Source organism: Sarcophilus harrisii, chromosome 4 (genome assembly GCF_902635505.1).
Source record: "Sarcophilus harrisii chromosome 4, mSarHar1.11, whole genome shotgun sequence".
In the NCBI taxonomy this organism is placed as follows: domain Eukaryota; kingdom Metazoa; phylum Chordata; class Mammalia; order Dasyuromorphia; family Dasyuridae; genus Sarcophilus; species Sarcophilus harrisii.
This window is the reverse complement of record NC_045429.1, coordinates 189,831,513-189,850,619: the sequence shown is the minus strand read 5'-3', so window position 1 is coordinate 189,850,619 and position 19,107 is coordinate 189,831,513. Positions and strand designations below refer to the sequence as shown.

At 37.8% G+C, this 19,107-nt stretch overlaps 1 protein-coding gene and 1 pseudogene across 2 annotated transcripts in view; one reads left to right on the top strand and one right to left on the bottom strand.

The window, feature by feature from the left end:
• The window catches only part of LOC105750471, a 158,350-nt pseudogene that overhangs the window by 128,465 nt on the left and 10,778 nt on the right, over positions 1–19,107 (top strand).
• Positions 10,272–19,107, bottom strand: part of TRAF3IP2 (TRAF3 interacting protein 2) — a 64,122-nt gene continuing 55,286 nt past the window's right edge. For both annotated transcript variants that reach the window (XM_012549284.3, XM_012549285.2), the window contains exons 8-10: positions 17,762–17,878; positions 14,027–14,101; positions 10,272–10,888 (exon numbers count right to left, since the gene is read on the bottom strand). In XM_012549284.3, the coding sequence (XP_012404738.1) occupies positions 10,742–10,888; positions 14,027–14,101; positions 17,762–17,878 (339 nt within the window). In that variant the 3' untranslated portion in view covers positions 10,272–10,741. The remainder of the gene's footprint in view (positions 10,889–14,026; positions 14,102–17,761; positions 17,879–19,107) is intronic.

Sequence of the window (19,107 nt, the reverse complement as noted above, 5' to 3'; positions counted from 1 at the left end):
ATAAGATTCATTCTACTCCTGTAATAAATGTGCCCCCAGACAGGAGAGCCCCCCCTCCATCTCTGTCTCTCTCCCTTGCTCCCTCCCCTCCTTAAAGTGTGACATAGATATTTCCTACAGCCATAACATAATATTATTATCACAAGTATTGGCCTTGTAGAAGTAGATATTCATGGGAAAACTAGCATCCTTCTACATCATAAAGTCAATATTGAGAGTTTGATCAGGCTAATTAATAATGGATCTAAGCAGATGGCTACCCTAGAACTTATCTTGTCTGTTGTCTTGATGGTGATAAGAAAATTTAAATCACGTCTCCATTTAAAATCAAAATGGGTTTTTAAGATATGAATGAAAAATCATTTATTAAGCATTTAATATGTATCAAAGATTGTGGGAAATAATAATATAAAGCAAAGAGACTATCTGCCCTTGAAGAACTTACATTCTAATAGGGAAAAACAAGAAATATAGGAAAACGGTAGCCAAGAAAGGATATTTAGTTTGGAAAGTTACAGAGATGGTGAGTGAGTGGAACAATAGGAGTATAAATTGCTATATCCCATCCAGGAACAGTGCCATTTGATTTGATCATGATTTACACTTTCATAACTAGAGGAGTGAGTCTTAAGAACTGAGAATGTGCAAGGAGGTGGCACAGTGGGTAGAATGCCCATAATTATAATGATATATATAATAATAATAATAATAATAATAATAATAATAATGATGATGATGATGATGATGATGATAATGATAGTGTTAAGGAAGGAAGGGAATGGGATGGTTGGGATGAGGATGAAATGAAGCATGGCTTGGACTTCCCTGAAATGATGTTCTAGGAAGGAGAGTAAAGCTACAAGGCATGGCTTCTGCTAAAATTCCTTTTAAAAATTCAACTTAATTCAGTGAGCATTTATGAAATATTTACTATATGCCAAGGATTGTTGTAGGTGCTACAAATACATGGATAAAATCAAAATAGTCCCTGCCATCAAGGAGCTTACATTTTCCTGAATATTTAAGAAAAATAGTAATACATTTGTAAAATGAAAGAGTTGCACTATGCAAACTTGCAGGATGCAAGATTCTATGACTCCATGTAATTTTCCCTAGAACAAGTTTCCCTAGAACGAGCCTCAACAGAGGAGAGAAGCACCCACCTTGGCAGGTTTCTTATGATAATGAAGCTAATTTGTCTCTGTGTTGCAAGACAAATCCTCATCCTGGATTTATGTCTCAGCTTTGCCTCTTACTAGTTGTATGGCTTTGAACAAATCACTTGGGCCTCAGTTCCTTCACCTGTACAATGAAGAGATTGAACAAGCCCTAAAGCTCATGATCCTTGGGTTTTGCTTTGACTCATTAAAGAATGTTTTAATTTCATTATGAAAGAATTTTTTTCTTTAAAAAGTAGTTTCCCACAATATGTCTTTCATGCTGGTTTTATTTGTTTCCAGAGAATAGACTCCATTGGTTCTTCTTGGTGCAGGAACACAAAAAAGCAAAAAGAGCTTTTGGTTTTAGACATGGTTCTTGGATCATTTGACATTGGCATAAGAAGAAGTGACAAACTGGGTGTCTGGTGAAAGGTAAAGAAAAAAGAGGAAGACTGTTGGGCATGAGTATCAATATGAAATACATGCCATCTCAAAACATTCTAAGATGGCTTCTGAGAGGAAATAAAGCTTTAAGTCAGTGCTTGAATAGACCGAAAAGACATTAACACCCAGAAACCATATGAACACAATTACAAAATACTTTTCACACAAATAAAGTCAGATCTAAACAATTAGCAAAATATCAGTTGCTTATGGGTAGGTCAAGCTGGTATAATAAAAATGACAATTTGTTCAGCGTCTTACCAATCAAACTCCCCCAAAATTATTTTATAGAGCTAGAAAAAAGTAATAATAAAATTTATCTGGGAAAAAAGGTCAAGGGAATTAATGAAAAAAATATATGAAGAATGGTAGCTTAGGAGTACCAGAACTAAAACTCTATTATAAAGCATCGAAACCATATGGTACTAAGAAATAGCATGGTGGATTAGTAGAATAGATTAGATACATATAATACAATAATCAATGATGATAGTCACCTAATGTTTGATATACTTTCAAACTCCAGTTTCTGGGATAAAAACATACTATTTCACAAAAATTGCTGGAAAAACTAGAAAATAACATGTCAGATCTCACACCCCATACCAAAAGAAGGTAAAAATGGGTACATGAATTAGGTGGAAATAGTGGTATTATGAGCAAATTAGGAGAGCAAGGGGTAGTTTATCAAATTTTTGGAGAAGGGAGGAATTTGTGGCCAAAAAACTAGAGAACATTATGAAATGCAAAATGGACAACTTTGATTACATTGCATTACATTTAAAAGGTTTTGCATAAATAAAACCAATACAGCCAAGATTAGAAGAGAAGCAGAAAGCTAGGAAAAACATTTTATAGCCAGTGTTTCTGATAAAACCCTAATTTCTAAAATATATAAAGAACTGAGTCAAATTTACAAGAATACAAGTCATTCTCCAATTGATAAATGGCCAAAGGATATGAACAAATAATTTTCATTTGAAGAAATTAAAGCCATCTGTAGTCATATGAAAAAAATGCTCTATGTAGAAATACCTTTGAATGCTTATTTCTGTCATATTATTAAAAAATAGATGAAGAAAGCCTTTAAATAAATAAATAATTCCAGGGCTGAAGCTTAAAAACAGCTGTTAAATTTGTTGTTGCTATTGTTGTTGATCTTCATATTTCATAAGAACTTGGAGGATCACATTTTCATCACCCTAGCAGGTGTTTTTTTGCCACCAGTACCAGCAGTAGCATGTTAGATACTAGTTGGTAGACCATCTGGGATCTTCAATTCATCTTACATATTGAATTCTCCAGGAGCCAGTTGGAGTTGATTGAGTAAGCATTCAAGGCAAAGTAAAAAAAAAAAAAGAGGATGGACTACTAGAAGAAATGAAGAAATTGTTACAATATGGAACCATTTCAAAATATTGGGAGATATGAGAGAGAAAGACAGAGACAGATGATAGAGAAAGAGACAGGGATAAAGAGGAAGATGAGAGGGGAGCAAACAGAAATTCAGCATCTTATAACACTTTGACAAACATGCTTTCCTTTTCTAAAAAACTTCCAAAATAATTACATTAGTATTCTTTGCTATTTATCAATTGCATGCTTGTACTATGGATCTTCTAAAGCATTTAGCACAATGTCCTTGCTCATAATTGTCATTTGATAAATAATTTCTGAATGAATGAAAGCTATTCTTTTCTACCCTGCATATAAGGTTTGAATTATTCCACAGAGCATTTGGGCCTTGACTAAACAATAGGGGATGTAGACAAAGGAAAACCAGGAGATATCAATCCTAGAAAATCTGATCTGCCTAGTAGTCTATTTATACCTTGACTTTGATGGTACCATCAAATTCATACCCACATATACACATAGTCTATGTTTATTTGCTTATGTGTGCAAGCATATACATATATACACAGGTGTATATCTATATTGCACATACATATGTGTGGTACATACATATACATGAATGCATGTATGCATCTCTAATATATGAGTATATTAAAAAACATACATATGTGGTTGTGCATTATAGATATGGGCCAAGAAAGAAAACCTAAAAGGAACCATTAGACATGTAGGAGGAAAAACAGGAAAGAGAAATGTCATGAAAATATAGAGAGAATGGAGTATTCAGAAAGGGTGGCAATCTGATAGAGACAGTAGAGAAGGGATGGAATAAAGTATACATGGGGAAGGACTGGTTTTGACATAGAGAAGGGCCACTTCTTTGACAGAAACTAAGTGCTACAGAAGAGTGTGCAAAAGATGAAGACATTGTAAGCTCCTTGATGAATATTCATATCTCATACATATCCCAAGTGGGTGGTCTTCCACATTGTAGGCACCAGATCACTTGTTAACTTGATTTAAATTTACATTTATATTGGTATTTTTGTAGAGCCATGCTGCTTTGATTCTAGCATCCATCAATGCTAATTGCCACCTCTTCCATGTCTCCTCATTTAGTGGTTATAAAGGTGTAGTAGAACTTTTAAATTCTCAAGTAATATTCCACCAGAGCACAAACTCTGGTAGGTCCAACTAAGTTAAGAAAGTTTTGACTACTTCCCCAGTGATATACTGGGCATGTATTGATGAAAGAACAAATTAGCCAACAATCAAGAGGCTCATCACCAGGTCAGCTAGTAAATTTTAGATTCTTTAGCAATGACAGTACAAATCACATACAGGGTGGCCCAGAATCCTTTGTGCAGTTTTAATCTATTAAAGCTTAAAGCTGCATTAAGACTTTGGGGATAACGTGTGCAAAAATGTTTGTAGCAGCTCTTTTTTGTGGTGGCAAGGAATTGGAAAATGAGTGAATGATCATCAATTGACGAATGGCTGAATAAGTTTTGGTATATGAATGTAATGAAATACTATTGTTCTATTAAAAAATGATAAGCAGGCTGAGTCCAGAAAAGCCTGTGAAGACTTGCACCATCTCCTACCTCCATTCTTTTGTACTAGTGTTCTCATTTGCCTGGAATGCACTCCTTCTTCTCCTCTGGTCTCTTTCTTCCTAAAGATACAGCTCGAGCACCATCTTCTACATGAAACCTTCCCTGATCCTCCTATTAATACCCTCCCCCTCAAAATGTATTTAACAATTTTGTATGTATTTGTATTTATTCACTTAAATATATTAATACAAATATATGCATATATAGATACATATATATATTTATGTATACATGTGTGTTGTATATGTACATGTATATTTGTCTCCCTTATTAGAATGTAACTGCATTTATTAATAGGTAATGGCACATTCATTGTATTGATACCCCCAGTGCCTAGCACAGTTTTATAGTAAGTATGAAGGACACAATTTATTTCCTGTATAAACTAGTAAAAGTACAGTCATGGAATTGACTAGAAAGGATGTTTTTAATTTACAATGAACTTTCACTAGGCCACTAATTAATGATGTACCCCCAACCCATCAATCTGCTGTCCAGTTACTATCTACCATTCAAGGCTGAGCTCACAGGCCATTTTCTCTTCAGAGCTTTACCTGATGACCCCCAAATGGGTAATCCTTTTTATTTCTTAACTCTTCAGTGGTTTCAGCATTCTTTGCAATGCCCTTTCACATTCTTCCCTGTGTTATATTTGTATTATCCCTTCTGTTAGTCTCTTGGTTTTCAAAGTATGGTCCTCAAATCTCTAGGAGTCCTTGAGACCCTTTTAGGGGATTTAAGAGGCTAGAACTATTTGTTGTCCATTATTTGTCCATTAAAATATTCCTCCCTTCTCCCACCATATATTTGTGTGAGCCTGGGTTTTCTTCATACATTTCAATTAAAACAACATATTATAAAAGATTGAATGCAGAAGCAGATATGAGAATCCATCTGTCTTCTATTAAACCAGACATGAAAGAGGTTTGCAGAAATATGTAGAACAATGTCACTCTTGTCACTGATTTTTTTTGTAACATTTTGAAATAATTAGTTTTAATGTCTAACATGGTAAATATCAGTAGACATAAGCAACATAAACAGAAGCTCTTTAGGGTCTTTAATAGTTTTTAAGAGTGTAAAGGGATCCTGAGACCAAAAACTTTGAGAGCCACTGCAGTGGACTACAATCAAGACCTCAATCAAGAATTTATTGGATGCTTACTATATTTTAGTCATTTTACTAAGTACATGATGTATGCAAGTCTCTGCCCTCATAGAACTTAAATCATATTGGAAAGTTACTGTTCACAAATAAATACAATATGCATGGAAAATGAATGCATAATGTGGGTATGAACAACTAGGGAAATCAGGAATGAGTGCCATTTAAGCAGAATTTTGAAAGGAGCGTATGGTTCCAAAGGATGCAGGAGAAGAAGGAGAAAGTTACAGGCTTAGGGGATAGCCTGTGCAAAGGCATTGTAGATTGAAGAGGGAATGTTCTATATTAGAAAGAGCAAGTAAGTAAATAAGGCTAAAATGAAGAGTATTTTATGTGAGTGAGGGGAAGTAATGTGTAATCAGTCTAAAAAGGTAATCTGGGGTCATGTTGTAAAGGGAGAGAAATTTGGGGTTGTTTTTGTTTTTTTGTTTTTGTTTTTAATAATAAAAGCAGTGGAGGGCAATTTTAAGTTTTTGAGCAGAGGAGTGACAGGAGTGACTAGTAAAAGTACAGTCATGGAATTGATTAGAAAGGATGTTTTTAATTTACAATGAACTTTCACTAGTTCTAATCTCTACTTCAGAATTATCGTCTTGTGGAGCATATATTGAAAAGGAAAGAGATGAGATGCAAAGAAACATCCCCAAGTAAAAAATGTGGATAGTCCAGACAAGAGGTGATAAAAGCCAGAGGTGGAATAGTTGTGATGGTTGTGAATGTTGAGAAAGGGAGAGACATGGTGACAAAATGTTACTTGCAAGACTTGGCAACTAATTGGAATATGAAAAATAAGTGAGAGTAAAAAACCAAGGATGATACAGGCAAATAATTGGAGAAAAATCTATTGCTTATGTAGTCTGGGTCAATACAATAAAATTAAAAATGCTAACAAAATTAGTTCACGTATTTAGTACCATTCCAAAGAACCAAATGATTCATTTATAATGCTATAAAAATAATAATAAATTTCATTTGGAGGAGCAAAGTCAAGAATTTGGGAGAAATAATGAGACATGTATATATTTTTTGGACATGGCCAGTGTAAGTTCATAGTCAAGCCATGTATCCATTTGGAGTTAATCTTACAATATGGTGTGTGATGTCAGTCTATTTATACCCAATTTCTGGCAGAGTGTTTTTATCAAATAGTAAGTCCTTATATAAAAAACTAGGCTCTTCAGATTAATGGGACAAACACTATACTACTGAGTTGCTTGATTTTCCATGTTTGTTATAAATACAGACATCTATTTGATACAAATATTGTTTATATTTTTAATTTTTCTCTATCTTGGGGGAGACAGATAGCAGAGAGATAGAAGGTAGAAATGAAGTTCCCCTTCTCCCTCCATAAAAGAGAGAACAAAAGAAAGCTCAGAAAGAATTAACCAAGATATCTCTGAAAGTTACATGTTGAAGTTATTAGATACTTGAAAATAAAAATGAATTCTATGTGATAGAGATCCATAATTTTATGTATGATCCTTTCCTTCTACAATGTATTTAAAAAAGCTCATTTTGTTAAATTCAGAATTTAAAATTTGAAAAGAAATATTTTAAAAGACTGAAGAATGACTTTTAAGTTGTGGACCTGGTTAAGTGAATATGAGTCATACCTCCACATAGCACCTAGCTCAACCAACACCTTGCCTCTTTTGTTCAATAAATAGAATACCAGCTACTATTTCACTTTTTCTTTTCATCCCAAGATCTACTATAGTGCCCGGGATAGAGCAGATAGTTATGAAATGCTCATAGAATGAATGAATGAGTGCATGAATTGTAAGAGACTTTAGTAACCTACTTCAGCATGACTTCACAAATAGTCATCTCGCTTTTGCTTAAACATTCAGTGAGAGGGTAGCAGCTTTCTCCCAAGATAATACCTTCTACTTTTGGATAGTTCCAATTGTTAGGAAATTATTTCTTAAATAAAGTCTCAATTTTTGTTTGCAATTTCTGCCCATTGTTTCAAGTTCTGCCCTCTGGGATCAAGCCCAAGAGATTTCCCCTTTTCTACATGTGCCACATGTTGCTGCTGTTGTTCAGTTGTTTCAGTCATGATTGATTCTTCTTGACCCGCTTTTAAGATTTTCTTGGCCAAGATACTAGAGTGGTTTGTCATTTCCTTCTCCAGCTCATTTAACAGATAAGGAAAATGAAGCAAACTCCAACTACAGAACATCTATTATGTCTCACCATTCCCATCCCCTGCTTGTTTCACACATACCCTGTTCCTCCTTGCTTAAAGGGATCCTCATGTCATGAACTCAAGATTATTCTGTCTGTCCTTCTCTAGTTTATTGGCGTCCTTCCTAAAACTGAACATAGTATCTGATGCAATCTGACTAGGACATAGGAAAATGAAACTCTTTTTTCCCTCATCGTGAACCTCATCTCTGCTTCATAGAATGGCTTTCTTCCTTCAAGACAGTGCTCAAACATTACTTTTCACATTGCAGTCTTTTCTAATTCTTCTACCTGACACTACCATTTTTCCCAAATTACCTACATTTAACCACTTTGTATTTATTCTTTATGGATATTTTTGTAATTATAAGTTCTTATAAGTTTCTTGAGAGAGGGGATTACTTCATTCCTTATATTTTTATTTTGCCTTGTTCTTCACTTCCCCAAGTGCCTGCCATTTAATAGTTACTTAATACAAGTTTAGTGATTGATTGCCTAAGGTTATAAGTAGTAGGGCTAGGATCTAAATCCAAGTCCTTTGATTTCAGCGCCCAATATCTTTTCACTTAGTCACTAAACTTTCTGATTTTTTTTCTGGACATGTCTTTTTGATCTTGGACTTGTGAAGCTGATTTTTGAAACCTAAGTATTCTTTACATTTATCCCTATTAAATTTCCAGCCATGGTCACTTGAAACCTAGCTCAGCCCTTGTCTCTCACCAACTTCACTTCTTCATCACCAATCAAAACGGCAGTCTCTAGTTCTTCCCAATCTGTCTACAAATCACTAACTGTGTCCTGGAAATCATAAGTGCCAGTTCTTTCAGTATATTGGGATGGTTTTCATCTGGGCTGATTGACTAGAGTTAATCAAGGGCATCTCTCTTATCAACTCCCTACTTGTTCATGTTTCACTCAGAACCATTTAAGTTTTCTTGGCAAAGATAATGGAGTGATTTGCCATTTTCTTCTCATTTTACAGATGAGAAAATTGAGGCAAACAGGCTTAAGTGACTTGTTCAGCATCACACAGCTTGTAAAGTGTCTGAGACTAGAATTGAACTCAGGAAGAAGAGTCATCTTGACTCTAGGCACAGCAAGCTATTCATTGCATTACCTAGCTGCCCAAACTCTTTACTTACCTTACTTTCAAATTCCCATTAACCTTTTGTGTGCTATTGTTTGAAATGAAAAAATAATTCCCCTTAGCCAAAAAAAAAAAAAAAAAAAGGAATAAATTAGAATTGAACAAATTTGTCTTCTCTCCCTATCTGTTTTCATTGTTCCATCTAACCTGAATAGGGGATGCAGAACTATCACTTTTTTAGAAGAACCCTTCTATATCTAATGTTTTATTCTCTTTCCATATGGAAGGCTATATTCGAGGTGCTGTGGGGTGCACACACGTGTGTGTGTGTGTGTGTGTGTGCGCGCGCGCGCTGGTAACTATTTTACAGCCTGCTCTTTGGAAAGAAAAAAAAAATGTACGCAGGACACACTTAAATTTAACATGCATCACATTTTACTCCAATACTTTCTTAAGTCTAGAAAATAAACAAAACAATCAACTGAACACCTGTAAATAGTTTACTGATTTCTGAGGTATAAATGCTTACACTGACAATTTAACCAAAACTTGGTGCCAGCCCAATATACTCCAGGTTATACTCTATGTCGTTTCTGCCTCAAGGAGCCCACTAGATAAGAGAAAAATAGAAAGTTTTTAGTTGTATTGGGTAAGGTATGCTGCAAACCATTCATATACCAATGTATTTACACATTACTGCACATTTTGCTGTGGTGCAGTTGTTGCAGTTGGTTTGATTCTTCATGATCCCATATGGATTTTTTTTGTTTTTGACAAAAGTACTGGGATGGCTTATCTTACTTTTTCCAAGCTTCTTTTACAGATGAGTAAACTGAGGCAAACAGGGTTAAGTAACTTGCCCACAAAGCTAGAGTCTGAGGCAAGATTTGAACTCACAAAGATGAGTCTTTCTAATTCCAAGATCAGTGCTCTATCTACTATACCACCTAACTGCTTACTTTTACCCACACAAACTCTAAATATAGACTCTAGATATAGAGAAATTCCATACAAATCATGACCGTGCTGAGGACCATATGGGATTGTTAAAATCTGAACTGCTAGAGTGTGCCAGTGAGGATGTTAGAAGAATGTCTGTCTAGTTTACTGTGATCCTATCATTCAGGAGAGTCTGATCTATTGTATCTGATATTATGTCTTATTTTGTGTTTGCTTCCAGGAGACATCTCTTTGGCTCACCATTGAATAGGTGCCCTCTTCCATGTTTCCCTAGAGATATATGAGCCCCAGCCTTACAAAAGTAAACATTTTATTGTGTTGTACATGAAATTCTTTTGTTTTAAGGATAATAAAAATACATCTGGCTAAACAGGAAAAAGTTCTTAAGCAAATAAGGAGTGTCTGTCAAAGTCTACAGTTATTGCAATATCATTTACAGTATCTATTTGTGAAGGTGCTAAGGGAAATGCCCTAGGTGATTTTAAGAGGGGAAAAAAATCTTTATATCCCATCTGGCAGTAGGTTGAAGAACCCAGGGAGATACACGTTGCTTCTGCTTCAGCATTAGTGACAGAGGCCATTTGGATACTGAGTGGGGACAAGTGCTCAAGAGAAATTACTCATTGCCGTGCCCAGGGAACAAGTGGGAAACAGCTATCAGCGTGAGCTTGCTTCCACCACTCAGGTCCCAGGGCCAGGGGTGCCGTGGCATTCAGTTTAAATGAAGGCAGCAGGATCTTTTGCCCCATATTCTTGGGCAGCTTCAAAGGGGCACCACTTGTAGTGTGGGCAGAGGACCTCTTGGAGGAGGGACGTACTCCTCCTCTCTCAGTAGCCGAAGTAGAATATTCTTCTTATTCCGGGGCCAGCTGTAAATGTGAGTGTTCTGCAGCCATGTGGGCACATGCTCCTGTAAGAAGGAGAGGGGAGGTTAGATGGCACAGGCTCAGGTTGTCAGAAAAATCCTGGACACCCCACCACCACATTCTCTCATGCTGACTTTCTGGGATCATTGCCCTCCAGTCTCAGAGCTTGTTCAGGCTTGTTCTTCCACCAAACTTGGTGGCGGTTTTGTTTCCTTTTCTAAAAGTGGTGGGAGGAGTGGGAGAGCTTACCCATGCAGCTCTGTAGGCAAGCATCATATCTAAGTCATGAAAACCACATGTGCTGGGAATATTTCTTCAGGAAAGAAGCAACCTTCCTTTAGTTGTAATGTACTTTTCATCACCTTTACATGAAAGAGATTGTGCCAGTTTTCCCCATGGTCAGACAGGAGAGGGGGAAGGAAACTTTGCTGGGACTGTTTGCTTTCCCTGACTTATTATCCTTTCACTCTCACAGTTCCTGTTGTGCATTATGGTCACAGAACTGGATAGACATAATAAATAGAGCCCCCCCAGAGACCTAGATGCTAATTGTTCCTGACCTAGCAAAAAGTATACACTCAATGCAGGCCGATTTTTCTCCCTATCCTTATTCTAATGTGGTTCTTGGGGTCCTTGTCATGGGACTGTCTGGAAGATGACACCACCTTATAGTAAATTAACTAAACCCTTACCTCAAAATGTTGGTAGTTTAACCCACGATGTGCTTAATTCCACCCATGGTAAACAAAGCACCTCAAAATTCTGACATACTTCAGTGCCTTCCCATTATCATTATTTTGATTACACATCTGAGTATCTAAGTCCTGTGGATCCTGTTTTTTACTCTCATTTCATTTTTAGTTTGGTTCAGTTAAACATATTAGGCATAAACATATTGAATACAGAGATCAAAATGAAACAGTACCTGCCTTCAATGAGTTTATATTCTACTGTGAGCATAAATATACATAAAGCAGTAAAATACAATGTAATCTCAAGACAAATGATGTTAAAAAGGAAAATTCTCTTGTAAGACATAGTACCTGGGCAAAGTCTTGAAGAAGCTAGGGCTTCCACCTAAAGGTGGAAGAACTGAAGAAGTGTTACAGGCATCCGGGAAGGCCTGAGCAAAAGGCACACAGATGTCTTGTTTAGTACTGGGGTTTTTCTTCCTTCATTTCACCCACTCAGTGATTTTACCAATGCAAAATTGTTAATTTCCCCTACTTTTTGTCCATTACTAGTAACTGCCAGATGCCCCCTTCCTACTTACTTTACCCTGACTTTTCTCATACCTACTTTTTATAAACCCAAACAAACACATACAACAATACTTTCCTGTCTCACAGATTTACAATCCATTAAGGATGACTCTATAGCTTGGTTAAGTCCAGGTTAGGAATGCTGTCCCTAATTCTTGTATACGTGAACATGAATCTAAAGCTAATCCTTCCCTGAGACCGAGTTCATGATTGACTTAGGTCTGGGTCTGAATAGACCTTTTGGGGATTAGACTGCCTCTGGGGCTCTAGGTTATATGGATTCTGGAACAAACTCATCTCCTGCTAAATTCCACTCAGTTGAAAACACTACAATGGAAGATGCCATTGGAGCATGCTTCTAGGAAGGATATGGGCAGCGAGGTGGCACAGTGAATAGTGTTAGCTCAGACACTTTCTAGCTGTGTGACCATGAGCAAGTCATTTACTTCTATTTACTTCAGTTCCTCATCTATAAAAAGAGCTGGAGAAGGAAATGACAAATCAGTCTAGTATCTTTGCCAAGAAAACCCCAAATGGGATCACAAAGAAGTAGACATAACTGAAAAATAGCTGAATAACAACAAAAAAGACATTCCTGTCTTCTGAATAAGTCCATTCTATAGTCATGGGTATCTACCCTAAAGCAGATCAAAATGGCCAATGCTGTCATCATATGGAAAGATCTTCCAGATTTCTTCTGTTCTGAGCTGGACCCTGGCCCTTTCCAATGTTAGTTACATGGGAGGGTCAGAAGGCATCTATTGCCAGAGTACAAATTTACTTTTTGTAAATAGTATTTTATTTTTCCAATTACATGTAAAGATAGTTTTCAACATTCAATTTTTACACATAGTGATATTTCTAAAGCATAGGTCTTGTCATTTCCCTACTCAAGAAACTTCAGTGGTTCCTATTGCTCTTGGATAAAACACAAATTCCTGTTTGGCATTTAAAAACTTTCACAGTCTGTCTCTAACCTATTTTGCTAGACTGATTTCACATTACTTTTCCTCACACACTGTGTTCCATCCATAGAAGACAGAACAAACACCTTATACTTGCTATTTCCCAATCACAATATATTACTTCCTGCCTTCCTGCCTTTGTATACCCTGTCCCCCAGATCTGGAATTGCCTTCTTCTCACCTGCCTGCATCTTGTAATCCTTGGTTTCCTTCAAAACCCAGTTCAAGTGCCATCCCCTCCAAGAGGCTATTAGTGCTTCCCCCTCTCCATATTACTCCGAATATATATTTAATTTACTTATCTGCATATATTTTGTCTTTCTCCCTCCACAGTAGAATATAAGCCCCTTGAGAAGAGAGACTATTTTCATTTTTGTCTTAAATATCTTTAGGGTTTGGCACATGATAACTTCTTAACAAATTCACCCTCCCCTAGTTCATGCATACCTCCATCCTGAGCTAATGTATGTCTTACAGCAAAAAGTCCTCACATGAACTGTGGCAGAACTCAATTTAAGAAGAGACCTCAGTGGAATTCACTTATCCTTCCAGCTAATGAGTGTTATACTTAGATGGGCTTTTAGCTGAAATGTAACAAAACACATCTGTTGAACAGCCCACAAAAACAGGCACATCCAAATAGTTGGCCTTTTATGTGTAAAGATAAGAAGTACCAGATAAAATACATGCTTCCCTATTTACTCTCATTGGTTAAAACACAAGCCACTTCACAATGTGGAAGAGGTTGTGGGAGGGTAATTAAGGCAGGGGTGGTCCTGCCAGATAAAGCCCTAAAACCCAACCAATGAATGGAGTGGCCAAACCTCTTGATCTTTTGGCTAACCTCACTTTCTGTAAGCACTGATAAAAAGTTGGCAGGTCTTTCCACTTCAGTTCCCATATGATAGAAACCAATGACGTAAATTGTATTAATTATAAATTTTTTGGTTTTTACCTTTTTAGCGTTGGGGAAGAGCACTGGGATGAACCGAAAGTTCATGCTTCCTTGTTTTATGAACTCAATCTGCATCTGGAACCAAATAGATTTGTGGCTTTAATTGCAGGAATTAGTTTGAGAGGTTAATTAATGCTACCTGCACACACAGGCACAGGCAGTGTTATGATTCTAATTTGCTTATTGGAACACCAAGAGCTAATAATTTTAACTTTTTTTCCTCAGCGTGATGCCATGCTAAGCAGTACAGTGAAACATCAGTTCGTTTTTTAAAAACATAATTTTCAAACTGCATAAATGTTTTTCATAACCATTTTCCTTTTTGTAAAAAAATTATAAGATGCCCTAAAAATGTTTCCAAATTATATAAGAACTGAGTTTCCAAAAAGTATATAGTGGAAAAAGCCCTGGACCTGGAGTCAGAAGCCCTGGGTTCAAGTTCTGTCTTTGACAAATATAACAGCTGTAAGACCCTGGGCTCATCCTTTAACCTCCTGGTAACAGGCAAATCTCTTAGGACTACAAAGTACAGACATGTTGCCAATATGCATCAGTGGAGGGAGTTTCCTCATTAGGAATACCTCACAGCAATAAAAGCACAAGTCCAGATTATTTTTCAGGATAGCTAGGTTACACAGTGGTTAGATCACAGGGCTTAGGGACAGGAAGACCTGTGTTCAAATTCAGATTTAGACATTTACTAGCTGTGTGAGTCGGGGAAATTCACTTAATCTTGTTTGCCTCAATTTCCTCATCTGTAAAATGAAGCTGGAGAAGGAAATGGTGAACCACTCCGGTATCTTTGCCAAGAAAACCCCAATGGATACTGTATGAGGATGTATTCTGATGGAAGTGGATTTCTTTGACAAAGAGAAGATCTAACTCACTTTCAGTTGATCAATGATGGACAGAAGCAGCTACACCCAAAGAAAGAACACTGGGAAATGAATGTAAACTGTTTGCATGTTTGTTTTTTTTTCTTCCTGGGTTATTTTTTACCTTCTGAATCCAATTCTCCCTGTGCAACAAGAGAACTGTTCGGTTCTGCACACATATATTGTATCTAGGATATACTGTGACATATTTAACATGTATAGGACTGCTTGCCATCTGGGGGAGGGGGTAGAAGGAGGGAGGGAGGGGAAAAATCGGAACAGAAGTGAGTGCAAGGGATAATGTTGTAAAAATTTATCCTGACATGGGTTCTGTTAATAAAAAGTTATAATTATTTAAAAAAAAAGGAAAAAAAAAAAAAGAAAACTCCAATGGAGTCATGAGGAATTGGACTGAAAACAACTGAACAACAATAATAGCAACCAAACTATTTCTTCCTCCTCCCCCCTAGAAAATTTTTTTTCTTTTACAAATATCATTTTTATGTAACTACTCCATGCAAAAGTCAGAAACCTATAAATGATATACAAACTTAATTTTCAAGGATCATTATCAGAATATATAAGAAAGAATGTTGGACTTGGAGCCATACTATGAAAGGATGATATTTTTAGAGCTATAAAAGGACCTTAGGAGATCTTTTGTGTAGACCCTTCATTTTATGAGTGAGAAAACTGAGGCTCAGACAGATTAAGGGATTTACCCAAATTCACATAGGTACACTTTCTACCATACTATTAATTGTGGCCAAAAAAGCCGGATTGAAGTGCTTGGAGATGGAGAGGGTATATTTGAGGCCCTGGGAGTATGTTTTTGGTCCACTGAAGTTTAATTCTGTCAACAAATGGCCAAGGAGTATAAAAAACCTCAGTTTACTGCATGAATTGGCACTAGTTTGGGGCTCCAACATGAAAACCACTATGGTCTTGAAATCAGAGGCAATGTCTTATTTTAAGTTCTCTCACCTCATCTAATTTTGTTCCTTGATTCTGCCTCCTGCTTTCAAGACCAGATATAAACCCTGGAATAACTCATCCCTGCCTTTCATCTAGAGTTTCCCCCTATGTATAGTGGAAAGAACTGGACCTGGAGTCAGAAGGTTCAAACTTCAGCACAAGTTATATGAAGATGGGCAAGTTCATTTAACCTTCTCTGGATTTCAATTCCCTTATATGTAAGATGATGGAATTGGACTACATTATTTCATTAGAAATTTGAATTAGAAATCACCTGGTGATTAGAGATCATCTTTCATTTTATACATGAGGAAACTGAGGCTCAAAGAGGGCAAGTCTCCAATAACCCTTCCAACTATAAAATCTATAAATCTGAGCCCTGACAATTGATAAGCTGTCTTTTAAGAAAGAGGCTGAGTCAGTGATGATTTAGTGAGTTAAATGCCAGACCTGCCTCAAAGCTTGCATTTATTTAGTGCACTCAGTTTTAGTCTTGCTTCTCTGTGCCTTCCTGAATTGTGTTCCTGATCTTAATCTTGCCTGGCCTTCTAGTTCTGAATCCTGCCCTTGTCCCCTTGCCGTATCTTAGACAGAGATCCCAGATGTGCTTCAGTGCTCATTTCAGATTCTTTGCCCTGTTCTTGGTGAATAGGGCGACCCTTGAGTAATGGAACACTGGATTGGTGACAGATGTTACCTGATACAGCTCAGCCCAGCACTCATTAAACTCAGAATTTGAAGAACTTCAGAAGTGATCCAATGTAGTGTTGCCTAACGCAAATATACTAGGATTCATTCCCCACCCCCGCACCACCTTGGCAGCTGCTCAGTAATGAGAGAGATGGGGAGAAAAAGGAAGCAGTTGAGCGGAGCAGGAGAGACGGAAGAAAGGAAAGAGTCCGTTTTAAATAGTAAAGGCTTTGATAGTAAAAATTCTGGCTTCTTCACCCCTTTCATAAATCTGAAGCACTCATCACTCCGTAATTGCTTGTCTGTTGCAGAGCTCACCCACTAGTGAAGCGCTGGTGCAGCTCTCAGGCAGGTGGGTGGGAAGCCAGGAGCCAGTCCAACCACCCCCCTACCACATCCCCGGGGATGAGCGTTCAGTCTCTTTTTGAATCTCTTCAGGATCAGTGAAATCATTACTTACTAGAACAAATCTGTTGCACTGGTAGACAGCTCTGATTGTTAGTTTTAAGCTGTGCCAAAACCTGCTTTCTCCTAAGTTTCTTCAATCAGTCCTAGTCTGAGTATTCTCTGCAGGCCAGGTATGAAGTCAGAGCCTTCTGCACTTGTCATTAGAGGGGGCAGGAGAAGCAAATCTAAACTAATAACATTATAACTCACATTCTGTAGCACTTTCTTCAAAAACAAAACAAACAAATCAACAATCGTGTGATGTATAAATATTATTGTCCTCACGGTACAGATGGGGGAGCTGAGGTTAAGAGATAAAAGGCACTTAGATCACACAACTCAAAACTTGAACTCGGGTCTCTTGATTGCAAGAACTCTTTATACTATATTTTGTTCATGGCATCATGGAGCTAGAAGGGATTTTAGAGATCACCTATTCTAAAGTCCCTCGTTTTACAGGGCTGGGGAAACAGTCATAGAATGAGGAAGTGACTTGCCTCACGAGGGTCATGGAGTCAGGGAGTGGTCAAGGTGGGGATGTGAGCTCCAGGACTCCAAGGGCAGATCCCCTTCCTTTCCTCTACCCAAGGATGCCTTCCTACAACATACTCCCTCCTACAAGCTTCCAGGCAAACACAAAGCTGAACCCCCAGGGAAGGAGATGTAATTTGTTAGAGAGTGCGCTCATGTCTCTGGGAAGGTGAACTATTGCAGCTTCTCTCAGCAACCTTGTCTGCCGGGGACTTACCATCCTGTGGATGTACTTGGTATGTAAGCCGTGCTCATCTTCGTCCAGCTGGGACTCTGCTCCTTCCACATCCTGTTTGTATTTGGGGCTGATTGCAATGATTATCATCACTGTCTTCTGTTAATGAGAGAAAGAAGCACTTTTATGGACGTGTAAAGTGCAGTCTGTTTGGTAAAAGCAGGCTGGAAACCAGCCAGCCAGGATCTTAAGTATTCTCTGATGTGCTGAAGAAGGAGGACAAGTTTCATTCACTCGGGAAAGTAAAATACATCATAATCCCTATTCTATCTATCCACTTCTTTTCCCCACTCCCCTCTTCAGTCAAATACGTGATGCAAATAGCTGGAGAAGGCAGTCTCCAAATAGACATTTATTGCCCGCCATTTTCTATAGTTATCTTTAATAACCATCTCAGGAAAGATTCTATTATGTAAGAGAAAAGCATTCGGCAGGATTCAGTATCCATGCAGAAAGGCTTTGAATCAATGGTGAATTGCAACTCTGCAGCTAATGGCTGCCTTTCCATTTATATGCAGCCTTAGAGTCTGAAGAAAGGGGTTCTCCTACACAAAGCAAACCCCTCCACACTTCAGACAAAAGGTCTGCATTATAGGGAGGTTCCAGGCCCCTGCAGAAAGGTTAGGTCAGCACCAACCAGATTGCAGCTGCAACACTGGTCAGCACCAACCAGGATGCAGCCGCAACCATCAATTTCTTTCCTGTTAAACTGCAGAATGTCCTCCACACAGAGCCTGGCCGGCCAGCCCCAGGGAAAACAAATCACAGCTCAGTGAGCAGAGAACTGCTGTGGATGATTTAAGGGACTTCAGAGATGACAGAGTACCCAGTAAGAGAGCCTGTTCAGGAAAGCCCCAAGACTAAACAGAATGCTGAAGGACTGGGGAAGGGGGGAGGGAAGAGAAGGAAGGATAGGAAAATGCTGACCTCCCGTTATACTGGATTCCCATTTTTATCTATTGTTTAAAAAAAAAGTTTCCCCTGATATTTATCAATTATGTGTGCCTGCTCTCTTCATTATTTCCAATTTGCCGGTCTTTCCTCCCTCCCCAGGATGTCACTTACCTTCTCATCCTCCTACCTCTGACCTTGCCAAGCCTGCATGTTTACAAGAAGTGTAGGTTTTTTAGTGTCTGTCTAGTTTTTAACACAGGCAACAGACAGAATGTCTGAACCGAACAATTGAGATTGTTTATCTCTTAGAATTCTGAGCTTCTTTTAAAGCTTAGCTCAAGCAGCACCTCCTATATGAGACTCTTCTTAATCCTCCTGGTTATCCATCAGCAAGCATTTATTAAGCACCTACTCAGTGCTAGCCACTGTGCTTC